The following is a 26,933-nucleotide window of genomic DNA, read 5'->3' as shown; positions in this document are numbered from 1 at the left end:
AAACAGCCATCATTTGGTATAAATCATCAAACTTTTTAGTGAAAGAGATTTTAGAAAAAAAGCTCCTTTGTATCAGTCAGTCATAACACATCTTACCCTGGATCAGCAGCTCTGGGACACTGTTTTTGCTGTAACACGAAGGGAATCTTTGGTGAATCGGGGCTAAATGTATGTCCCCTGATGTAGGGGTAGCTGGAAGCAATGTGAAGAAATCCTCCAAAGGATTTACACAGCTCAGCAGGGCAACTCGGTGAGGAGAACGAGTGTAGCTGGATGAGCGGGGTCTGGTTGGATTTTGTTTCATTGGATAGCGCACCAACCTAAGCTGCTTTCTGCTGCTTGTTTCAATTGTGCTACCTCCCAAGTTGTGCCAGTCCAACTGCTTGCGTCATTGGGCAATGAATAAAGTCTAGGGCTTGATTTCAGTTTAAAATAACCCTTTTTGTTCCTGATGCTGCTATAAAAGCATTCGTCAAACTGCAGCCTAAAGGATTTCTATTGGCTTGGTAAGAAAGGCAAGAGTTAGCTTGCCTGTGCAGCCTAGCAAGCCAGTGAAAAGGAAGGTGACAGTAGGCATTGCCAAGGGAGGACAAATTATTTTAAGCACATTACATACTGGAAAGATAGACTTGGATTTGTGAGCAATGGGGCTGCTGCTTGGGTATTCTCCGTGTGTCCATTGAAAGAGAATTTGTGCATGATCCTTGTAACTAAACCTGATTAGTTGCAATGAAATACCTGCCTCTTGTCTTGGGCAGTCCCCCAAACACCACCTAACCATTCTGGAGGGAAATGTCACCATCCTGTTGGTGGGTGTTTGATAATCACCCAGAAACTCAGGTTTTGGAAGTGGAACCATAAGAATATTCCAGGCTTGCCAGTTCATTTGCAAATAGAATACGTGTATTTGACAGAGCATTGTTCTGGGATCTGCTGTTTTTCCTGACCTCAGGAGGCCCACAGTCTTTTGGCAGGGGTTGTCCTGGCAGAGAACATGAGAATGAAAACAACATTACTGAACCCATTTGTTCAAAGTTCTACTGAAGCTCTACAGTGAAAGACCGAGGAGGTTATTTACTGAACCCATGCTGCGAGGTCGGTGTATCTCGACAGTCAGCTTGGTTTAAATGACACCGAGGCAAGAACCTGAGTACTGCCATCCTGCTAGCTTGCAAATTCCAGATTGTACAGAAGAAATTTAACTCTTATATTTTTGTGTACTGTGGCAAACCCTAAATACCAATGCAAAAATATTGGCTATTTTAAAAGCAACCATGTGTTCCTAATCTTTTTAACATCATCTCTGTTTTGGAATCAGCATTTTGTGTAATATATGTAGTCTATAACATAGGTGTCACTTTATGAATTGCCAACAAATCTCGTGCTCTTACTCTCATTACTCACGCATTTGCACTGTAATTTCTGCTCATACATAAAGAGCAAGTCGCTGAAGTCTTTAAACTGTTGCCCACTCTCTAAATCATCTATTTGCTAATGAAAAAGAAATCTAAAATAGTTTCTTAACTTCAGAATAGCAAACATATTCAGAATAAAATAAAAAAGCTTTTTGCACTAGTATTGGTGACCACTAGTTCACCCATACAAAAATATAATAGATAGTGGAAGGCTCAGATACTGATAACTGGTTCATTTCTGACAAGCATTGCAACAAAAGCCTCATCCCTGCAATGCAGAATGCAACAAGGATGCTTGGACTGCAAACTAACAGAGGACAAAGAATGAACCAGATATATTATTTTCAGTTTTGATATTTTCCATCAGCATCCAGAAATGGACTGATGTAAGAAAAACTGTTCTGTGCAAGACAAAAAGATGCAACACAATCTGATAAATGAACAATCGTGCTCAATAATAAAGTGGCTTTTCAGCTGACAGCTGTTTCAGCAGATAATTTGGTTAGAGACCAGATGGTGAAAAGCAATTCAGCAGGATGACTCCGCAGAAGGAAAACCTCGTAATTCATATATGTTTGAAATACCCAAGATTCAATTAATGGAATTAGTATGTAATGCCTAGAGCATTTTGCCTGTTCAAAGCTGTGCTCAAGCTTGTTTTCACAGCTCCAGTGCAAAGGTGAAGCAGTAGACTTCGGCATGACTCCTGGCTTTGGAGCTCTGACTCGCCCGTGGCTGTTTGCCCCTCCATCTCCCTGCCTGACAGCTGATTTTGTCTATGATATCAGTCTATGCCACTGCCTGTTCTGCACCAAGTCAGTTTTCTGCCGCTCCGCTGGCACTGTGAAGTGGTAGGAAGAGATAAGGCCTAAAACACGAGCAGGTGTGGACTTCGGGGAGATGCAGAGAGGTGAGGTTTACTCTTCTCTCACGGGAAGTTGCCTGTAGATTTTTAGATGGGAGAACAACATTAGTTTTTACATCTAGCAGAAAAAGGCCGTTTCCAAAGACTGAAGGTTTTGTTCTTGGCGTGTTTTTTGTTTTTTTGTTTTGAAATAAACTATAATGTAATATTTTCAAATTTCCACTGAGAATTTTTTCTACCAAAAAGTAGACCGTTTAGCATTGCTACTTACCACCACAAGTTAAACTGGCTTTGAAAAGCTCTAACACCATCTTCTGACTGCTCAGGGAAATGCAGTGACTGCTTTGTATTTGGACTCCTTAAATGTTACACAACTTTAGATATTTTCAGAATCAAGACTTTGAATATTTGGTTGAAGCTTTATTGATTTCAGTCATTGCTTTTGCTAGCTGCTACTGATACTGTTTTCTACTAACAAAGGAGCTTTTCTTACAGGTTTCTGGGAAAGAATTCAGGACTTTTCTTCCTTTTTAATAGCCTTAATACTGTGCTTGATTTCCCGCCTGATTCACGGCAGGTTTTGGTGACACAATGCACACTTCAAGCAGCAATGAATTGTCACCGATTTTCCTCATACTTACTTTTCACTTAGCATCTGTGACTCCTTGCTTACTCTTCCAGTTTTGATACCTACATTGCCAGTCAGTAAATCTGTTTTTTTTCTTTCTGAACACGAAGCTTGTTGCAAATGAGCTTTGCCAAAAATAACAGAGAGCTACAGTCATGCAGCCCGCTTGCTGTTTGTATTTGGATTTCAGGCCCAGTGTTGCAACCAGATGTTTAGTGCTCTGATTTTTGCTAATGCAATAAGATGAGAAAATTCTTTTAGGCTGGCTAATATCATGTTGCACAACGCAGGCCTTATCCACACAGCTAGAGCAGAAAGCCAGTTACTCATTTGTTGATTACTGATAGTTGAAACAGTATGAAATACATTTCTCCTGAATTTCTTCCCTCAACTTCTGATCAAAAAAAAAAAAAATGTTCAATGCCACGAATACAGCAATCTGTCCATCCATATTGGTCTCATCTATCACGCTCACATCTAACCCCCTCGTTTCCCAGAACTGAAACAGCTTTAAGGGGAGCCTCTCTGGGTCCTTAGTTAAACCCTTGATCATGCAAGCAGCTGTGTGTGTGGAGAAGCCACTGGGGGTCTGCAGGTGACCAAAGGGCTACTGACATGCTCCACTCATTTATTGGTTTTCCATGTTTTCTGAGCTGGTGTTTCACGAGGCAGTGGCCTATAGGAGAAAGGCCAAATAATGAAAAGTGTGAAGATAGAGATGACAAAAGGAGGCAGACTGCTCTCACCGTAGTACTGTAACATGGCTTCCGTGACTTGTGCTGTCACAAAGACGTGGTGCACTAGGGGGAAGTCAGAACCAGTTATAAATTGATCCTCAGTATTAATTGCACAATTTCACCTGTCCCTACTAGGTATTCTGGAGGACGGGAAATCAGCTCAGACAGGTGTAACTACAGCATCAGCAACAGCTGGAACGCTGAACACCGAGAAGAGGAACACCTGTGGGTCTCAGTGTGCGAACCCCATGGTCCACGACACCGGAGCTACAATGCAGAGACAGAACGGCTTCAGGACAGCAGAGGTAAGAGTATAATTGTGTTCCTTGACACTCAGCACTAGCTTCAACCAGGTCAAACTTGTTTTTGTGACCATCTGCCTCGCTAAAGCCAAACTGTATTTAATGCCTTGGGATAAGAGAAAATGCCTGCAGCACAGCCATGGCATGGTGGAGACCAGAACCTCTGCCAATGCCTCATGCCCGAACAGCTGCAAAACTGATGTTTTATTTGACAACCTGAGTAACACACACACACTTGTTACAGCAAAAAAATCCCCACAGTTATTTTTTTCCAGCTCAGTCCAGCTGGGTCATGTATTGTGCAAACAGTTTAATTATCTGAAAGGGAATGGGTTTTTCCTTAATTGGTGTTTTGCTGAAATTATGTGGGCTACATGAACCCTGGTTCATTCAAAGCTGGATGCAAAGCCTGAAAAAGCCCATGGGAGTCTTCAGTAACCTCAGTAGGCTTTGGGTTAGATCCTCCCCACTTCTCCCTCTCACCTACACGTTGTATACGTTGTAGAAGGATCATCCAGTGCAACAATAATGTACGAACACCCAAGGCTCTGGGGCTAGGGCAGAGCCCACACTTCTGTCCTAGCTGCCTACCTGCCTGTCTCTCACAGGTTTCCTTCCACCTGCTGCCCTGTTTGTGTAGCAGCTGCTGAGCTGCTGCAGATTAAAGTGATCAAAAAACTACAGCTAGTTTTACTACTTCTTTGGTTTCTCAGATAGAAGACGTCTCAGCACAGTGTGTGGTGGAACTGCTAACCCCCCCATAAGAAGCTGTCCCCTCTTGGCAATCACATCCTTGAGAGACACAAATTTAAACCCAGGGGGACTGAGCAAATGAAAAAAGGAATTTGGATTGCACTTCACCCTGCATTTGCTAACAAACAACACATTGGTACATGTGTTTATTTTATACCTTCACTGTATTATCTTCTGTGCTGCTCTACTACAGAAGTATTCCCTGGTGACATGGATCCTGCTGTACCTTTCCACGAGATACTGCAGCTCCAGCTGTATAAGGGCACATTCCACAGCAGCATGACATCTAGAGCCACAGGTCGGCTGTAAATGAAATACCTAAATGCCTGCCATAGCCACTAGCCCACAGAAAAAAATTAATTGCTCAGGCTGGATGTCATTGAACAGAACTAACATAATTATTAATCCAATTTGAAAAAGACTTGGCCACATTTGAGAAATAGTGTGTACCTGGCATATTGTTGGAGAAAATTGTCAGATTTTGTAAGCATTTGAAAAATTGCTTCTCTGTTAGGCTTACTAGATGGGCAAATTGCCACAGCATATTAGTAATGTGAGTGTTGACTGTAATGGGACTACTCAGTGAAGTATGGGTTCCTGACCTGGAGCCCTATGGCTTAGAATGTATCCTCCTGCCTTTTTCTAGCCAAGATACATTCAGTAATATATGTCTGTACCCTTGCAATCAGTGCAAAGAAAACTTCTCATAGTAAGTAGGGGCATTTATATTATTCTACACATCTAATGCAGGTTTATAAGAAAGGAAGGTAAAGCAGGGGGCTACAAAGATGGTTTTGGGACTGGAGCATCTCCCTGATAATGAAAGGCTGAGAGAGCTGGGCCTGTTTAGCCTGGAGAAGACTGAGAGGGGATCTTATCAATGCATACAAATACCTGAAGGGCGAGTTTCAGGAGGATGGCCGGGCTCTTTTCAGTGGTGCCCAGTGACAGGATAAGGGGCAACGGGCACAAACTGCAACACAGGAGGTTCCACCTGAACAGGAGGAAAAACCTCTTTGCTCTGAGGGTGACAGCACTGGGACAGGCTGCCCAGAGAGGGTGTGGGGTCTCCTTCTCTGGAGACATTCAAAACCCACCTGGATGCAACTCTGTGCAACCTGCTGTAGGTGATGCTTGTTTAGCAGGGTTTGGACTAGATGATCTCCAGAGGTCCCTTCAAACCTGACACTTCTGTGGTTCTGTAGGTGTCTAAACTTTGTATAGTCAAAAAAGCAATTAATTTTCCTACAGTGAAAGTGTAAGTTAGGCTCCAGCTCTGGTTTGACATTCTCAGTCTCTGTTTCTTCATTGACTGTTGAGGGGAGTGTAAGACGAGCAGGTTTCCAATTTAGACACCTAAAGTTTAGGTGCCTAGAGTTGAGAATGTGACTTTCCACCTCAGCTCAAAATGTGCCCATTTTATTTATCTGAATATTCACATTGAGTACAGTTTTTCTTTTATGCTGTCAAATGCAACGTGATGCAGCACACGGTACTCTCAGGAGATGTGGGTTCTGCCATCAGCCTGTGGGGTAGTAAGGGGTAAATTGCTTTACCTCTCTGTTTCTCAGTTTCTCAGATATCAAGCTCTAAAGTATCTGACTTCCTTACCCCGACCATCAGTTTTGTGACAGGGTACAATGTGTGGTGTCGAAAGTGAAAAGGTTTGACACAGGCTGGATCTGGGAAAAATTAGCATTGTCTCATGAGGGTAATGTCAAAACAACTCAGAAATAAAAGATGCTGATGATGAAAGGAGTCCTAATACCAGTGAAGGCAATAGAATGGTCAGGCACCCCAAAAGTAAAGGTGTACCCAGATAATGTCACTGGCTGACAATAACCTGGTTTGATTTTCACGATATGTGTAGTCTTTGGAGAGTCCTCGAGTGAACAGGACCACTAAGGGAGTAGATAGCAAAGGAGAAAGTGTATTCGGGCTGTAGTAAAACACAGCAGCAAATAAATACCAGGTTTTGCTCTCAAATAAATATGTACTTTCCACTCATGTCAGCGGAAGTTCACCAGACATTATTCCACCTGGCGTTGTTACCATGTGAATGATGCCTAATTTCCATGGCATTCTTTACAGTTACAAATTGTCTCATGAAACACTAGAAATGCAATAATGAAACCCAGCTCGCTCAGTTCTGTGTCTCTGTCAGCCCAGTTCTGAGTGTCCTTTGCTAGACCTATCCAGTTTACTGCACAGTATAGTGCATTGCTTATGGCAATAAGCAGACAGACTAGGAGATGGAGAAGGATAATTTTAAATTAGGATTGCACTTGCATGCCTCACACAGACTGACTTTTTATAATATTTGGAAATAATCTGAAGAAACTCTGAAAAGTATATACTGTACTTGGGTCTTATATGCAGGCAGAACTAAGTGTTATTTGAAACTGTATTTCCACTTAAGAAACATAAGAGAAAATTCTGTCTCAGGTGAGTCATACTCAACTCCCAGTGACATCAAAAGGAACCTCTCGTTTCCACTTCTGGACTGAAACCAGATTTATTTGCTTCGCTTCTAGAATACACAAGTGCAGATACGATAATTGTAGCCGTGAGGGTTGATCCAAAGTCTACTGACATCCGCAGACTTTATAGCAGTTATAAAAGCTTATGTCCATGCTGAATATGAAAGTTGCTCCGCATCACAGTACTGCGTGAGGAATGCTAGAGGCATTCTCTTTATTAAGTAGAACTGTTTTCATAAATTGGGAGGTAATTGTCAATGACTCTTTATCCTGCCAGTGTAGAACTCACTGTACTGTTTAAAACTTTCACAGAGTAAATGGGACACACAGAAAATGTCCACAAAAGAAGTCAGCATTAATGTTACAAAAAGCATCAGACAAAGTGACAGAAGGAAAACAAAGAATTGTCTCAATTAACGAAGGAAATTGCGGGTGAGGATGGACCTAACAATGCTTCGCTGCACTTTAATTGTCATCAGTCGCTGGAAACGTGATGATCTCCAGATGTTCCATGTTGAATACGGCAGGCAGCTGCTGCTGAGTGCCTTCAGAAACATGTCTTGTAGAAACCGGCTGCAGACACTGTAAGATGTTCATTCGTTTAAAGGAGAGGCACTGCACAGACGTACGCCAAAATTCACGCCAGTTGGTTTATCACTAAGTCCTGTGTTATCTCCTTGTGTATGTCCTGTTCTGCATTGCTGTTGGGATGAGGCTGGATGATGAGAGGTACAGTTCATCGTGGTTTAAAACAGGAAATGAACACATGAATCTGCATTTTTAGTCATAAGGGGTTTCGAGTGTGTATACCCAAACCCATGGAGCTCATTTAAAGTACTTGCATTCATAAAACTCAAACCCAGAGATCTCACAGGTGGCTTCCACTAGATCTCTTTTAAACTATATATATTGGTTATATATAGTTAAGTCATATAGTAACCTTTCTATATACTAATCTTTTAATTACTTAGTTTGAATTTATTTTGTGTATTGGACAGAATTTAGCTGTTAAAACCAGTAAGATGCATATTGATCAGCCTTACTTGAAATTCCTAGTCTTAGCTGGGAGGTAGGGTTCTGGCTGCTTGGTTATTTTATACGTGCCCCTTTAATTATGTTGAGGCCCAGACTGATTTGGAAAAAAGCGATCATTAATATTACATGAAAATAACTCAAATTCTTAAAACCATATTCCAATGTCAGCTCCAAAAATTAACATTATTTGATCAGATATAGTTGATTTCCTGTGCAGAACTTATTTGATTGCAATGAAAGCATCCTGTATCATAGTACTCCACATTTTTCATACATATACAGCTAAAAGGAATATAAATGTTCAATGTAGTAAAGTCCAGGAATTAATTCAGTGTATTACTTCTTAATATAGGAGTAATAATATATATTCACTGGAACTTTGTACATTTATGAAGATAAAAGAGGTAAATTTATTTGCCTCCCCCATCAGACATGGATGAGTATCCTTAGAAGGCCACTAAAATAACTATTCAAGAGTAGTTCATAACAAACAGGTGGCGTTGGGGAGAAAATCCGTGTATGAACTGTAAGAAGTCCTTTTTACAGGTAAGTGAATAAGTATAAATAGAATTGTAGGACTGAATCCTAATTTATTCCATATTAGGATCATTTTAATAACTTGCTGCTAGGTGTGTGAGTACTTAATACTTTCCTTGGAGTACAAGTCTATGCAATAGGGAATTGTTTATTAATTATTCAGACAGAAAGGCAAACTGAAATCCAGAGTCAGTGTGATATTTTTGCATACAATAGCATATGTATAAGAATTATTTATTTTTAGATGCCCCAAAAAGGGGCAAAGAACTTGTGCTAAGCTTTGTGCAGGTCAGTGTGTTACGTGGTAAGTGATCTTGTGCTGCACATTTACATAGAAGAATGAGAAATGATTGCAGATAGCATCGTATGGGTAAGACAATGGCAGTCTGCACATGTCCTTCCAACTTGTGGCTTTCTGCCAACTTACTGGCAACATCATAGGACAGGAAGGGACTTGCCTCACTCTAACAATAAACAGTGGCTGTAGCAGCTCAGCAATATTAATTTAGAAGCGGCTAGCCATTGCTGGTGGCTGTGTACCCAGCTAATTGAAAGCACATGTTCAGGATTCTGCATTATTTCTGTAGAGCAGAAGATGAACCATTTAAGATCTGTGCCAAGGCTTGTAACGTGCTTCTGTTTCAGTGGATTTACTGGCAAAGAGAGTGCAGTATAAACCCATATGATACAGGGAAGCTACAGAGAGTGATTAACGATGCTGATGTGTGAAAAGGTAGAGGGGATTTTGAAGGAAGGTGAAGGAGAAGGTTCATTGTGTTTAAGTAGCTGTTCCACAGACAGTTGCCTTGGGTGGATACCGCATTAGGGTGACTAGATGCCAGAAGAAAGCAGACCTGGCAGTGAGATTATTTACTAGCTAAGAAATTATTTTCTAATGCTGCACTGACCAGATGCATCCAATGGCTTGGGTCACACAACAGAAGCACGCCTTCAGTGCTGCATAGTGCATTGGTATGAGAACCGGTCCTCGCTTTGTGTCAGCAGTCAGCAGGGAGGCAAGTTTTGAGTCTCGTATTCAGAGCATGAGATGTGACAGGATGGTTAGCAGCAGGCGGCCTTGCTACATAATTATCTGGGCAATACCATTGACCTTGTTTATGTTGACCACATCCCCCAGCAGGGTGGCAGCTGTGGAGTGGGGAAAGCTGGCTGCCCTGCGTGACCCCTCTGCCTGCTCGTGAGAACTTCACTGAGCTACTTCAAGATCCCATAAACTTGTTTATATCCTGAAACTTAACTTTAGGGCATTCAAATACTGGATCCAACTTCTGCGGTAAAAACCATGTCTAGTTACAAGCAACTTTATATATTCTTCACATGTAACACATTACTGTTCTTATTCTTGTTAGGTGGTAACTAAAAAGAAGTTACATTATGTCTTAGGTGAAGTCTTAGTTCTTGATGTGTAAGCTTCAAATGACCTTAATAAAACTAAGCGTGTGTTGTGGAAATACGGATTGTGCCTTTATACACAGATAAGGTTATAGTTGTGTTTTCTTTACTTTCCTTCTATAAGAGATAACTACCAGTAGAAACAACCAATTTTTTTATATCATAATATACCACTCTGTACAATTAAGAGTGACAGAATCTAGTCTATACTCCTTAAGTAAGTATAAAGTCCTGAAAATAGATTTCTGTGCTCGTTTTAGTAGAAAAAGCAAGCTCAAAGCATCATCTGGACATCTTCACTCCAGGTGGCCTTCCTAGGAGTGAAGAGTCTTATTTACAGGGTCTGTTCTTCGAGTAGCATCTTTCAAATATAAACAGCTCAAATACAGGAAACAAAATAGCCATGTTAGAAGACATAGCCTTTTAGACAAAGGACGTGTGGACATCTCTGTCTTGTTACATGACAGGATTTTTGAAATGTAATTTTCCCAAAAAAGATATTATGCCAGTTAATTTGTTTGATGTCCCTTGGCCGCACATGAGGATTTCTGCAGCTGCACTGAAACAACACGTTTCTGCTGGAATTATTTGCCAACATCTGGTGAGTTTTTCTGATTTAACTGAGTTCAGGTTTTAAGCAGAAACGAACTTACTTTGTCCTGTTTCCATAATTTCAACACAATGTATAGATAGGATTTTCCTCTGATGTGTATATACATGTAAAATACATTTTCTTCCACTATGTGAGAAATGGAATCACTCAAAAGAAAGTGGACATTGGATAAAGAAGAGAGAGAATTTACAGTTACCAGTAGGCATCATTAGGCAAATTCATCTTCTTAAATAGCCAGTGCAATTTTACCTTTCAGTATTTCTTCATGCTGTCCCTTACTCTTCCTTAAAGTATTTCATCATTTCATCGTTACCATAGGACATCGGCTGGAATCACACAATTTTACCATGTGACAGAAACAATCTTGTACTGAAAGAATAGGAAAGTATAATTATTGTGTAAGCAATATATGACTACTGAGTTAAACATGCATTCTTGTTAGCTCAATAACTGAGTTTGCATACAAGACAGAAAACAGATATTTTTAATTTTCCTAGTATGTTCATAGTCATATATATTCATATGTGCATGTCTCTGCATGGTGTACATTGTAATGGCTTTAGTGTGTACTTCTGTTCTGCAGTTCTGGCATGTTTTTTCTGCAAACCTTTTACTTGTGTTTCTAATTCTGACACCCAAATGTAAAATGTTTCAATGTTTGAACTGAAATCTGTTTTATATGCCTTACGAGAAGAATGAGCTAAATAATTTGTGCACAGAAATGTTGTTTGAAAAAGCAGGGTTAGTTTTATTTGGAAATAATAAATCATCTATCTAAATTCAAACTAATTAACAGGAGCATTTTTGTACTCTGTTTTTATCTGCAAATTATTGAAGATTGACCTTGAACTTTAAAATTAAAATAAAAAAAAAATTAAAGTGTCTGTTACTCCATGCATTTTACATTCCTGTGCTTGTGTTTGATTCATCTTTAAGAGCTAAAAGCTAAGACCAAAAACTGTGAAGGTATAATGCATGGTTCCCACCTCCTCTCTTCAAGGAATCAGAATATTTCTGTATCTGATGTCCTCAGGCTGTGGCTCATGGACTGTGTGGTCACATCAAAGAAGCTAAAATACATATTTTGCCCATAAGAAATTGCTGCATTTGTCAAAGAGAGCTTATGAGGTCAACATGAGAGGAATTGTAGCTCTGTAATTATAAATGGGAGAGTTTGTAGTTGCTGCCATGGCTGAAGTGGAAGACACTGGGAATCTGAGACATTTTCTCTAGTAAGATATCATTACTGGAGGGGGAGAGGAGACCAAGAACTGAGAATTACAAAGCCATTTCAGAGTTGTCTCTATAAACAGCAAATTCCGTTCATGCTGGGGTAATCGTTCCACATTATGCAGCCTCAGGAAGGTGCCAGCTGAAGCACTCAGCTATTTCTGGCATCTCACTTGAAGAAAGTCAGGAAGAGATCAGCAAAAGCAATTGGCAGCCTCGGAGGCAGTGTCCCCCAGGAGAGCCTGAGGAAGCCCCCTGCTCTGTGGGGGACAGCACTGACGGAAGCATGCTACTGGTCTTCCTTTACATTGACTGGGATGAAGACAAGAAGAAATGGACTTAAGGGGAAGTTGAAAGCATTAATGCTAGAAAATTAAAAAAAAATGAGGATCAGTAAGTATTTGACAGATTGTCTAGGAAAGTTTATTAAGATCACAGTAGACTGATACCTGTTATGTGGTGCAGGGACAATTGACTCTTCACTTCATGTGTTGTCCTATCAAAACCCACCGAAGCCACAGTTCTACTCAATTTCCTAGAACCTCTTGTTCTCCAGAGAGGTCTTCCCTGAGATAACCTGTGAATAAAAAAGGCATTTCACATACAGTATTAGACTTCGGCTGCTCAGGGCTCATCCAAATATGACTGTGGGAAAAGGAATGACATGCTCATAGCAGGCACAACATGCCTATGTAATGAAAGCCCCACTCCCTCTTGGGTGGTAATGACAGTTATTTGTCCTTCCTTTCTTGTCATTTTTCCCAGTTGCACCAGAAGATTAATTACTGAAATTACTGTGTAAGAATACAGGATGAGGTGGTCCTTGTCCCAAGGAACTGAGTATGAACAACAGCAAAATAAAAAAAAAAGCTGGCTAAGGAGAAGGACAATGTTAGCCATGTAGGAGTAATCTGCTGGTGAGGAATGATTTGAAGTTTTGGAGAAAATCTGTATGGCACGGCAATAGATGAAGAAGGTATATATTCAAACATGGAAAAAAGACAATATTTAGTTCTGAATCATGAGAAAATGTTCAGTACTCACGTAACATCTAGAGGAATGGCTACAGAACATGCTATATTCATCAGAAAGGCATTATCAAAAATGCTACTGCCAAAACCCAAGTGGGACAATGTATAGAGTCAGTTAGAGTGCTTCAGGATATAGCTATATCCCCTTCTTCCTGCAGAGAATATTAGGCATTTCTGATATGTTTGGTATGGACATATCCTCATCTTCTTGCACAAGATACTGATAATTGCTGATGTGTTTGAGACCCTCCTGTAATGTGATAAAATGAGTGGGCAATGAGTCACTGCTAACAAAGGTAGCCAAATATGAGAGGAGGATTAAAAAGTACCACAAAAGACAGCAAGAAGCAACTCCTGCTTGAGGGCCTCACCACTATACACAGCAGGTACAAAAAGCTCTTTTTTATTTGTACCCCAGTGGCATTTCAATATAGACATGACTTTAGTGAAGGCTGTGTGTTTGGGTCCCTGTTAGAGGCAATATTATCTATGGTGTTTAGAGTTTCCTGTGACACTGAAAAAAAAATTATGAATAATGACAAATTCTAGTCAGTACCTGTGCAAAAATTAGGGTTTTTTTTTCTTTACGGCAGCCAAGTACCGTGCTGAAGAAAAAGGCACAGACCTGCTGCTAGAGAAATGGCATGGCCCGTGCTAGCAAAGCTGTTAAGTGCCTATTGAAAAGCTCCATGGTCTCCTGGACTCCAGGAGCAATGGATTAGCAGCTGGCAGCCTGGTTCACATCCAGCAGGAGAATCAGTGAGGGAGGGCGAGTAAAAGGGACATGGTTTATTCTCCCTGTTTACCCAGTGCAGGTGTTGTAAATGTATGAGGCAACTAAAATACACAGCTAATAAAACGCCCCTGCTCCTGCCTGAGCTGGAAAGCACAGGGTGGAAAAAGTAACTGCTGTGTTGTTTAACCTGTTTCATGGAAATAAACTAGTAACATTTACAGATAGCACTTCCTCTCCCCAAGTTACACTGAAGTTTTAAGATATTTTCCCTTAGTGCCAGAAAGGGTTACTCTTGCTGAAATATCATCCCCGTCCCAATTGCCTATGCCTAGGGTGTTGTCTGACAAGTAGTTTGTTCTCTTTGATTCCTGGCCAAGATGCTGACACAGCAAGTGGTTTGTTTCCTGTGGAAAAGAAAGAATAGTATCAAAGGAATGGCTTTCAGATGTGCCAGGAAGAAAAAGTATTTTGGGACGCGAGGAAGCTGTAGACCAGTCAGGCACGTAAGACCCCAAGGGAACTTGGCGAGCAGCTTGCTTTGAATTTGGGGGTCAGACTGTGCCTTGCAAGCAGAGCCCTCTTTGAGAAAGGGGGAGCTTGTTGGAAGCAAAGCTCCGAAAGCAGGTGGGGTTTAATGGATTCTATTTCTCTCATGCCTCTGGGGAATATATGCCAAGGTGCCATTTCTAAAATTAAAGCTTAGGAGGTGTTATGTGATCCACAAAACCATGTACACAGTACATTTGCATTCCACAGAGAGGCGAATTTGGCCTCATATTTTGAAGAACTCGATACACTGCAATGTTTGAGAATTAAACATTCAGTGTCCTCAGGCTTAGCATCCCCCATTCCACTCGTGCCTTCTCAGGTGCCTCCTTTCCAGATTTTCTCAGTGAAGGATGTGGAATAGGTGCCAGAAAGAAATAAGATGTGGTGGTCTAAGATGTGGGGATACAAGACCTCTTGTTCTGTCCTGTTATCATCCTGGGGTTTTCAAGTCCTCCAGTCTGATTTTCAGATTTTTTTTCAGGTTCCCTATGCGTATTATCCAGAGTTAAAAGCCATTCTCCTGCCCATGAGTAAACTAACGGCAAAGTTGGATCATTAATGTAGGACAAAAAGTGAGCTGAATCACCAGAAAAGACATTTGTTGACATATGCCATTTTAACAAGATAAACTGTAAGGTTATTTGCAAAAGCTCCTTGCACAGAAAAACTCAGCAAACACTAAAACACAGGAAAAAACTCTAATCTTAATGGTAGAACTAGGATGTTCATAAGCAAGAAGGAAGAAAATAGAATGTAATACCTTGGCTTTTCTTTTTGGAGAATTGACCATTTAAGTCCTGACTGAGAAAAGTGGGATACATCTATAAATCTGTCCTTGCTAGGCAGTTTGAAACAAGCAGTTTTAGACTGCTATAGGTACCTGCTTAGGAACAAAACAGGGCTGAGGGACAAAGAAAGAGAGTGGTGCCACAGGTCAGGGCTGAGGGACCAAGAAAGAGAGTGGTGCCATAGGTCAGGACTGAGCTGTGCTGCCAGTTGCATTAATTAGCCTTGCTTGCACACTCTTGCTTGCTTTATAATCAGGATTATTCAGCTTTAATTTAATTTCCATTAACCTTTGCAAAACACCCACATGTTTGGATACATGGAAATATGTCTGGGGCGTTACTGCGTGGACAGAAAGAACAATTTGCTCACAGTCAAAAAGCAGCTTAAGAAAAGGCACCATAGCTAATCATCCGGCTATTCTTCATCAGCTATGAGAAGCTGTCAAATATAAAAGGCAGGAAAATATTTGTGGTCATTTGTATCTGCTCTTACCAGGAAATAAATCTATTGTGCTTGTTCATGCAAGGCAGACAGAACTTTCCAGGTCACGCTTAGCAAGCAGCTAAATGTTCGGTTTGCCTGACTCAAGGGCTGAAAGGCTGATTTGAACCTAAAACATGAGGTGCTGAGTCTTGCCCATGTCCCTAAACCAGCCCTTCTGCAGTGCTGTGGTATCTACCTTACTGTCACATTAGTTCCCTCCCCCCAGAACATTTTTTCCCACTTCCTTCAGAGTAGTAATATGACATAATTTTTGCAGCACGTCATTAGACACATTATTGTATTAGGGAGAGCATAATATTCAGACATGGACCTGGGGAAGCTAAAGCTCACGATCAAACCCGCCACGCAGAGGAGCCAAGTTAGCTCTCTCCGATCGTACAACCTCAGCCACAACCCCACCCAAGCAGTATCATTACCTCTGGGAACTGCTGGGATGTAGGGAGTTTGCTATTAATGAACAGGTATAGCGTTCTATGCAAATGATATCATTATTCATGTTTCTGATTCAAAACCATCTTTCAGATGAACTAACATGTTTAAAATCATTGCTGAGGCAAGTATTTTACACCCCCTCCTGGAATGCAGTGCTTTGCTGCTCTAGCTGGGATTTCACACCTAGCAAATGAGGATCTTCTGTCCCTTGTCTGTGCTTGATATCATGGCAATCTTTTGACAATTTAGAAGAACGATTAATAAATACAAGAGAATAACTTCCAGAATACATACTGGGCCACATCTTCCAGCAGGAAATTGCTGTTATCACTGCTTATCTCTGCATGCTGTGTTTTCTTACAACACATTAATTACTTGCATCCATGGTAAGAGAGCAGCTTCTTAAGCCTGCGCTATATAGGTATTTTTCAATTCCTTCTAACAAGCTCTCACTGACATTTCATGTTACAGATGCATTTTTATCACGGGGTGAATCTACACTGCCAAATCACCTAGCTCCAATACTTGCTCCTGGATGCTAGTCCCAGAGCACCTGCTCTTCACATATGCACATGTGCGTGTTCCTGCCCAGGGAACATGGGAACAAACCAGCCAGTTCCCTCCATGACAGAACCTGGCTGCCCCAGAAGCTGCTCCTTGCAGGCAGCATGGGTTATGCTGTGTCCCTTGCCTTCTGCCTTACAGAGACCTCTACCACCCCACAGGTGTCCCAGCCTGGCACACCCACGGATGCCCTTGCATGATGCCCCGGGGCACGTCTCTCAGAGTATCGGCAGCAGGATATAAACAGCTTCTGCAAGCTGCAGAGCAATCCCTTAATTACTCTAGGAAATGTGTTCTCACACATTGTGAAAGCCAGTTCCTATCGGCTCCTCCTTTCCAGCTTCCTGGGGAATGCCACCAACAGCTTTCCAAACCCTTCGTGTTTATGTCTCCATCTTCCTTCTCCAGGCAGAAAGACCACACACATGCCTTGTTTCTTCCCTAGCTCAGCCTTCCTGGAATCTTGCGTTTGTTCACACACATTGCACAGCAATACACCATTCTTTCTAGGCTTCTATTCATCACACATTTCTGTCCACCTTATGTCCACGGATGCTCCCCCCTCTATACTGCTATACAGTCACTCTGCTCACCCTACAAGAACTACCCCATTGCATCAGCAACTACAGCCTGGGAAAACCCAGTTGTTATCTTGTGTCATTACTGCAGGCTCGGGCATACAATGGGCTGTTCAGAAAAATGCCACAGGGCTCTCAGAAGGGCTCTCTGTGTCGGTGGCTGTACTGAATTGTAACTGCCAGTTCTCTGAGACAGTCAGTACAATTTATAGGGGCTAAAGAAACACATTGTATATACACAGCTAAGAATTTATTATTAGTCTAATAAAAATGTTAACAGTCCAATAAATTAATTACTATCAGTGCAGTTATACAGTGATATACTAATACTGATGGTCCAAATTGTCCAGTAATTACAGCCCATTCCCAGGAATGATTCCCGTTGCTCAGCACCCGATCACGCTGCCTGGGGCCGTCCTCATCCCATCAGGCCCCTCTGTGTCCTAGGACCAATGGCACTGGTCTTCTCCAAGAAGGAAGGTGGGGAAAGGAAGGGGGGTAGGGTGGGCTGCAAGGAATATGATGTTAATATTCATGGTTTTTCACCTCATCTTCTCCAGGAGGGGTATGACTGATGCTGCAGGGCTTGGGTAGCTCCATGGGTATGCAGTGTGGATGCAGCCAGCCTGCTCTAGAAGGGACTAACCTTGACATTTTGAAGATAAGCTACAATAGGGCTGATGCCTTCAGAAGTATAGCTGCCAGCTGCCCATAGCACATTTTGGATCGGGACAGAATGGGGACTAAGGACAGTCCATACGATACTCCTCACCTGAAAGGCAAAGTTTTTCATTTCTCTCCTCTCATAAATTTGTGAAGTCTGGGTTACTTTTAATTATATACCTGGGAAAACAAATAAACTGATCTTTCCAGAACAGACCATGTGTTACCCCTTTTTGAGCTAAGTGACTAGTACAATTTACGTCATTTGATTTAGAAGGACGTTTTGATGACAGATCCAGGTATCTCTGATACATTCCTGTTTATTTATAGACAGGATACAAAGTCAGGTTGCCCTGGCCATGGCAGGATGCAGTGATGAGAAATAAATTCTCTCATGTCTCCAAGCACTTTTGTGACCAACATTTGCTGAGTTTTGTCTCAGCAATTTCTCCCGGCCACATCAGCACTGCTTCTCTGGCTCAACACCCTTCAAGTTAAGCACATCTCATGACAGAAGCAAGTGATCCATGCTCATAGCCTCTACGTCCTCCTTGGAAGATCCTGCAGTGATTCAAAATTTGCCTTTTTCATACACCAGAGAACCTTCCCCGGCTGATTTAAGCACACGAGTTACATTGCAAAAAAATGACAAGTTACCCCAGGGATGGTCAGTCACCCTGTCTCAGGTGGGAGGTTGGTCATTCAGAACCAAGGAGTGGTAACTTCTCAAATGCATTTGATTGCTTGTAGTTATCCACTTAGATTAACAGATAGGACTTTCTTACTGTATCAAGCACATTGTGGCCTGGAATTCCACTGTCATGGGTACAAATAACTGAGAGCTTTTATGTTGGATGCCTTGGAGGCAACTGGAAGGCTGCTCTCTAAAAGGAGGTACTGCTGGTTCTTATTCACCACATTGATCATCACCTTATGGATCTCTCCAGTGGTGAAACAACGATCTGTTCTTACTAGGTCAGGATATCTGATTTATGTCTGCTCAGTTCATTGAACTGTTTCTTTTCAAACTCAAGTGGCATTTATCCCTCATACTTGAACAGGCAGTGCTACTGAATTCTTAGTTATATTTCTATCCCCTCAAAAATTTTTTGGAGGTTTGCTTGAGCAAACCCAGGTGACCACTTTTTTGACATGAGTAGTACAATAAATAAATATATCTTGACATTGCTCTCAGACTGCCTTTTAGACTCTTAGAAAGGTAATAGCACCTTCCACTTCTGCTGGCCATTTGGGATGTCTTTGAGGTCAAACGAATTTATTACTTCCTTCTTCATATGACAGACAAGTTCAAGCTTTGCTTAGCCACACCAGTGCAATTTAGTATAAATCGTTTCTACTCTATTATTTTCTTCCATATAATTGAAATAGCAATTTAAAACTCTGTGGGGATAGGTCTACACGACATCTTTCTTCCTCCATTGACTGACTGCTTCGGCTGCACCTACTGACGATAAGTTTTGTTCAAGTAACAGATTTTCACTTCTACTAAGACCATTGCATACTACGCTGTCTACTTTGTTAGCATAAAGGCTTTAAAATGAGCATATCTGGACATTCTCATGAATCTCTTTATGCTGCCAATGTGGTATAAGGTGACTTAACTGTGGGCGAAAATCAGTGGGTTTGTATTTTTTGCAAGGTTTTTGTTTATGTAATTTTATACAAGATAAAAAAATTTGCTTTTCTGTGTTTTCACAAGTGAAAACAGCCTCTTTCTTTATTCATTCAACATGTATTAAGCTGCTGCTGTTCTCTCACAATAGCCCATAAACCTTTACCACAAATTAGTGTGAAAGCAGAAAGCTCCAGTAATGCAAGTTTGATTTTCATCCCTTTTTATGCCTTTCAAATTCAGAAACAGGTTAAAACCAGCACTTGAACTGACACGGCTACAGCTCTTGAATATAAAGCAGCTTTAGATTCTTCCAAATTGGTAGAAATTTGAGAATTCTTTCCTGGCATTTGACAGTTTCACCCACACAGTTCATGCAGAGCTCAAACAAAAGCTTAGCTGAGTTATTCTCTTTACTTCCAGGACTGTAGAAACCTTGCATTTGCTAGTGGCTGAAGAAAAGACAATGCAATTGGCAGAGATGTGGAAACATGCATATCCTGCCAAAACAGGCGCAGAGAGGAGAATGGAATGAGGGAAACATATGAATCATGGAATTACGGAAATGTCGGTCCATTGGATTAAATCCTGATTCTAGTTATATCAATGTCAATCAATGAATACATTAAAAAAATTTATATGATAACAGATTTTGTTCTTTGTTTTCTATTAAAAATGTTAGTACCTGCTTTTAGTATAAATTTTGCAACAACACTTGCTTAAACACCTTCACCTGAGTTTTGCAAAGGAAGTTGAATTAATTTGGTACAAAATATAATGAGGCACGTGGTAGCATAATGCAAATGCAAAGAGGAGAAAAGAAACAAACCACTATCTTTGTCTGTGATTACTGATTTTAATTTATTTTCAGTCCCTTTGCACAGGACCAAATAACTGCTCTTGAGTGGTGAAGTTCCTAGACACTTATTTTCTGTTCTTACTTTATGCTAGTTGTTATGACATTTGATGCACAAAGATACAGTAAAATTGGATTTATGACTCCAAGGCCCAGACTGAAAAATCCTAGCTACATTACTCCAATTGCATCTCCAGCAGAAATTGAGCTGGGCGAGTTAAACTGATTTTGGTCTTGTCTATCCATTTTGCTCTACTGACATTTTGAAAAGGTCTCAGGAGCTGCATTCCAGTGCTTTTGGCATGGAATTACCCTTCTCTTTCTGACCTCTGCAAACAGTGCTGCCATCTCTGGATGTATTTGCTCCCCTTTTTAGAGACTTGGACTGTTCAGTTGGCCTGGTTGCTGAAGTGCTGTCAGTGTTTTTAGGTCTGTATCAGCTACTAGTCATGATCAGTCTCTTCACCTAGATGCTCAGTAGACCTCTGGCTTCTACTACTGTGCTGGGATGATTTTGCTTGTCTTTAGTTTTCACCATGGACGTCATTGCTCCTACAGCATGGTACCACTGCAGAGTTGGACCAGACATAGCACCTCATTGCAAACTTATCCATAATGCAACCATTAAAAACAATGCTCCAGAGGAATGTGTACTTCTAGCGTATCGATCCCAATGGAACCTCTCAGATGGTCCTTAAACTGCCTGAAACTTTGAGTAAAGGATCATCAGTGCATGGAGTGACCACTGGTGGCACAGGGTGACTCACCATGGTAGTTTGTGCCCAGGTGGCCCAGCACAGGCATGAATGCAACTTACAGCAGTGCAGGACTAAAATTAAGGCCCCGAGGCAGACTTGCAAGACAGTTAAAACAGATAATGAACACTTAGCCATTGCCAAGTCAGTGTGCTCTGCTACTGTGAGGATCTGAACTGTGTTCTGTTGTGGAACAGGGGCATCACACCAATGCACATGAGTGCCTCTGTGGAAAGAGACATGGGCATCTCTATCATTCAGGGACAGTTTGGGTCCTCTGAGGACAAAGCCAACCATAATGACCAGGCTGCTGTTGGCAAGGAAGGTCAGAGAAGTTTCCCATGAACTGTAAGGTCTCTTGGTCTTCCAGAAGCTCTCAAGGATCCAGGAGCTGATGGTATGAGTGCCTTCCCCTTTCCCTTTGTAAAAGGGAATGCTTTATGGATACTTCTCAGCCATATTTCCAGTTTGGAAACTAAGACCACAGGCCTTCACAAACCAGTGCCCTGAGAAGCGCGGGTTAGGATTCCTGTGTCACAGACGCATAAATCCCATCTCACATCTCAGTGTTCTCTTTTCTTATTGCTTACGTGCCACATGTTTGCTTTGCTTTGCCATTCTGGATGCTTCGTAAGACCCTCAGCAACTGCCCAGGGCTGAGCTTTGTAAGTCCCATCCCTATCCAGCAAGTAAAGTCTCACCCAGCCTCCTGCCTGCCCTGCTCAGAGAAGCAAAGAGCCTCTTGGTCTTTCTTCTCTGCCTCTCATCCCACTGCCCAGGAGAAGCCTGTCCTTCTGTCCCTTCCCCCTTGCCTCCTGGCCTTCCCTATTTGGAGTGTTACTTTTTGGCTTCTGGCCTCCTCTTCCCCTTCAAGTTGAACACATCCAGTTACATGACAGAAAATCCAAGAAAGAAGATGAAGGCACAAACACGGAACCAGTACACTTTGTTACAAAAATTGTGTAAAAATACGTAACGGAGCAGTGGTTAGTTCCTTCCCTGACTCTCCTTCTCTCAAACCATCTGTCAGACATAGCTGATGATATATGTGAATTACCAAAATTATGCTATGCCACGTGGGAAGACAAAATTGAATGTTAATTAGATGTAGCCAAGAAAATTTATTTTTGTGCTTAGAATCAATTCCCTGCTAATGAAGAATTGTTTTCTGTTGATGACCTACTGAGATTACTACTGACACATCCTAAAGCCTTTTCTTTCTCATTCCTTATTGGTTTTGTCTAACTATTTCACACTTCATTTTTCTGCCATAATCTGTATTTGACATGCTTTCACACTCACACAGACGGCTCCACAATCTTTCTAACTACAGATTCCTAGGTGGAAAGGCTTCATTTCCAGACATTGAGTGATGATACAGTGGTTGATCCTAAACAGTAAGGGTTAAAAGACATGGAAGGAGACTGAAAAAATGAGGTTTATATAATCTGTAAGTCTTAACAGTGGTCAGCACTATCTCCCAGGACATGGTGTAACTGGTTCCATAAGCATATCTTGCAAATCCTAGTTTAAAACAGTAATGCTGACACAAGTCCTAGAGTGCAGCAGATTTTATTAACCTGAGAAATGAGTTATGTGATTACAGTTACCCCAAGATCTAAAGTGTGACTCACTTTTGTATTTTGCATTGATCTTGGGCAGAACTGTATTTCTCAGCTGAAAACATATTTAGTATTCTACATGATGTTTTCATTTGTAATAGCTTGGGAACACCTGTGAAGAAGCTTAGGAAAGGTAGATCCATTCATTATTTCTGAGTATTAAGCCACTAAGATTCAAATAATTTTACTGGTATCATAAACAGTGACAAAAAATCTGACAGAAAACAACTTGCTGCCCTATTTGTAAAGATGATGGATACTGTGATCATGATACTTTCTCCTTAATTCTTGCACATTAACATAACTTTATTCCATAGAATTTCAAACTAATGCTATTAAAGGTAAATATGAAATTGTGAAGGAATGAAAACCAAAAATTTGTACTTCTTATCTGAAGTTTATCAAATGTTGAATCTGCCTCTCCAGAAATCCCACTGGGAGGAGATGTTGGGAGGATGAACTTAGAGACAGACCTGTGTTTTTTGTACAAGGCACTCTGTTACATAGTTCCCCAGAACCTGGGAAGTCCCCCCAGCACAGGACTGTTACGATAGAAAGATAGTATGCATCAGCTGGGTATGGGATGGGTATAATTACCAATATCCTGGAACAGCGCTGTGGATGCTCATTAGTCTGCCTTTAACATGTTGATTAGTACCTTTGCAATCACCCTGTGGTAGTTAGCACTTCAGCTTCCAAAACTATTGTTTTCTTGTGTCCCTGGCATCCTCACGTTTCAAAATGTCTTGAACTACCAACTGAAAAAAAAGCATTTGAAATGTGTGTGTAGTCAATCCCACTTTGCCAATTGCACACCGTATTGATAGGGACGGTTCAACTCAAGTTAACACATCAGTGTTTTGGAGGGAGCGAAGAAACAAGCTACATCACAGCTTGTTCAGTCAGGACTTGCTGTTGGCGACACCTGTGCCTTGCTCGCTCGCTCTAACAGAGTGCTGGGTTTGTATCAGTCTTTCCCTTTGGAAATGACTCATGCCCTGTAGCACAGACTTCCTTTCCCTCAGCCTTTGTGACTTTGTCCCAAGTAAGTAGTGCCCCAGCTGCAGAAACGAGATAAGAGGGGCTCCTTTGGGAAAAATGCTTTCCTTTGCTGCTGCTGCTGCTGCTGCTGGTGCTGCTGCTGCTGCTGCTGTCACCCAAGAAGACAGGCTGCAGATTGATCAAGAGTGAAGGTGGCTGTGAAAAGTCCATAAGGAATGAAATATCCTTGATCGTTCTTAGGCAAGTTTACTCTTTACAAGCCTCATTTTCTGTTTAGTTTACACTGTGCTTTATAGCCGAGGTTAGGTGAGGTAACCTGTTGGGAAAGGAATACTATTAGCATAATCACTGTTTTATTAAAGCAGCGCTATGAAGGCACAGTGTTGTCATTTACAGACAAATGAAAGATGAGATCCTTCTAGCATAAAGGAAATCAACATCTTCTTACGTGTGGGTGCCACAAACCACACAGCCATAATATTTTGAAGGACTGAAGTCTAAAGAGGTCATACTTTGTTCAGGGAAGAAGGTGACACGGGTTCCGAGTACCCAGTAATGCAGGTAGCACACAGCAATGCACAAGCCTTCTGGCTTTCTCAGTGTGCTTCCTTCTCCTGTTTTCATGGCTGTTGGGGGTTGGGGAGGTGTTACAGTTTAAAGGCTTGGTAGAAAAAACCATATGATGAAGAAAAGTTTAAGCTGACACAGCTGCATGAGATTACAGAGGTGCTCGGAAGGCACTAACTCGTCAAAGACTGGATTTTCTGAATAACTAGGAAATTATTGTGTTCCTCAGTAAACTGTGTGTTCCTATTAAGCTTTTCTCACAAGTTTATGTGTTCAATTAAATGGTAGAATTTTGACTTAGGAAACACATTCTGCTTGTAAACGGAAATGTTTTCCCTGATTATTATTGTAAACTAGTAAGTATAAATTATATCAGTGATGCTGTTTTGTCTAGGTTTTTTCATTTACAAAATGCATTTGGGAGAAAGTACAAGAATTATACTTTCAATTTTAAGTCTCACAGCAGGATTTATTGGTGCCATCTACTGGCTATTTAGTCCTTTTAAATTTCACCAAATTATGAATAATGCGTTTTAAATGTAGAATAATAAGAACATTATGAACCTTATAACTAAAACAGCCAACATCAAACTATGTAATTGGTAAATCTGTAATATTTAAATTACATTAAGTCAAACTTCAGTACAATGTTCCAACACTGCAATTCAGTTATGTTAGATGTGCCAACAGGAGAAAGCTCGAGCCAGTGTACAACTGCTCACGTGCAGGCTCCAAGCACTACAGCCACATGCACACCCCTTGTGTCTGAGAGGTGGGCTTCTTCCTCACAGCTGCTGCCCATTTTAGATCCCTTCTGCCTAGTGCATGAGCACGTGGGGCACTAACATGTTCACACAGAAGGTAAATGTGGTCACGTTGCCATTTGCCTTTCCCAGGTGGGATGTCCCCACAAAAATTTGAAGGAGAAAATGGTGCTTCAGTTCACAGCCCAGGCAAGCTGCCAAGGATGGGTTTAAGCTGCTCCGATGGAGCGTGGGCGTGGAGGGGATGGCACACGATCTGTTCCACCACACTGGTGGTAGGAGCCAGCAGAGCTTGGAAGAGAGCTGCCACCGGCCACTGCTGAAACCCCCTCTGCTACATTTGTCAAAAGGCATTGGAAGATGACCTAGGATTTAAACAAGGCTTTAAAACACTTAGAAGTCTTTGTAGTAAAAATTGCTGAACTATAATTGTTTGAAGCAGTGCCAGAGAAAGGTCAGCAAATTAATATTACATTAACTGAAATGTTAACCATATCTCCAGTGCCAGGTGAGCAAAGCACTTACACATCCAAGTAGTTGCATCCCTAATCAGCAGTATATTTGAGCACATGCTTAAAATACTTAATCATACTTAAAGGTACTTTGCTAGATACCAGTGAGAGTGCTCACATTCCTCACTCTGGTTAGTCAAGACCTTTACAGAGCTAGAAACACATGTATTTAGATCACAGCTTTGAGAACCAACCTCTGGAATAACTTGCTTAGCAACTAGGCTGTATGCAAAGAAAATAAATTAATAATTTTATATAAGAAAGGGCTCATCCTTCCTTTTCTCTGCCTTTTCCTATCATCTAACAAAACCATGAGTCTTTAAGGAAGGAAAACAATCTTATTTGGCCATATCTCTTTTTCAGAGACTTAATTTATGTATGAAATCCATTCCGATGGAACTAAGCCTTCATGTTATATAATGCCATATTTATACAGTATGATGCTAGCTGAGCTTACCACTAAGGCTGTTAAACTCCTCACAATACCCTGTTTTCAGGTGTTTGTTACTTTGACAAATTTCTGCGGTTTGGCTGAAATTTCCACACCTTGGATTTTTGTCTAGTTGTTTCAGCAAAATTTTATATTGTTTTCATAAAAATCCTGTAAGCCATGCTGGTTTTCCCATAATAAACCTATAACAGAAGCTTGTCTGAAAATTTGTCAACCCTACGTACTGGGAAACAGAGACTTTCCACATGGTATAGATGATCTACTTAGTTCTGCTGTTGTTTCCGTGAAAATGCCTATAGGCTTAGTCAATGAACTAGAAAGGAAAGAGAATTCAGTAGAAGTCTGCTGGAGAGTGAATTCGCACGGAACACATCCTATCTCTGCAAGGTTTCGGTGTGCCTGACAGCGTTCCTGGAGTTGAGAGCAACTCAGCAACTTCAGCAAGGGCTGACAGGAACTTCCCTGGAACAGCTTCTGCAGATGCGGAGCAGGGAGAGTCCCCCTTGCATGCTCCTGGTGCTCTCGCTGCCGGACCTGCAGTGTGGCCTCTCAGGGCTCATGGAAAGAAAACCACAGTATTTCTAGGATGAGAAAAGCTCCTGAGAGAGACTAGGACAGCCAGCTGAAAGCTGAAAAGTGGAGCAAAGACAGAGGATAATGTAGGTGAGTGTTGTCATACAGTAGTTTCCACAGCCTGCAAACAACATTTCATCTAACATCAGTTGCTCATTTGTACAGCAATTTTAATTCCAGCTATCAAGTTACTCCATTTGCTCAAATGGCAGAGCTATGTGGATCGGTGGCAGGTAGGTATAATCTTCCTCATGATTCACAGAGGTGATAAAAGGATTTCACATAAAGGAATCTGGAGGGGTTTTGCGTTTCTGTAGGGTGACACAGGGAACGATACACAAAAT

The 26,933-nt window shown here is 41.3% G+C and overlaps 1 protein-coding gene across 1 annotated transcript in view; it reads left to right on the top strand.

Annotated features, from left to right (window-relative positions):
- Nucleotides 1-11,582, top strand: part of BAALC (BAALC binder of MAP3K1 and KLF4) — a 29,313-nt gene extending 17,731 nt beyond the window's left edge. The window contains exons 2-3 of the mRNA XM_056333711.1: nucleotides 3,781-3,950; nucleotides 7,493-11,582. Of these exons, the coding sequence (XP_056189686.1) occupies nucleotides 3,781-3,950; nucleotides 7,493-7,597 (275 nt within the window). The 3' untranslated portion in view covers nucleotides 7,598-11,582. The remainder of the gene's footprint in view (nucleotides 1-3,780; nucleotides 3,951-7,492) is intronic.
- Nucleotides 11,583-26,933: the final 15,351 nt, after the last annotated feature.

This window comes from Falco biarmicus, chromosome 3 (assembly GCF_023638135.1).
Source record: "Falco biarmicus isolate bFalBia1 chromosome 3, bFalBia1.pri, whole genome shotgun sequence".
Taxonomy (NCBI): Eukaryota; Metazoa; Chordata; class Aves; order Falconiformes; family Falconidae; genus Falco; species Falco biarmicus.
The sequence above is the reverse complement of the archived record's forward strand: the minus strand, read 5'-3'. Positions and strand labels throughout refer to the sequence as shown.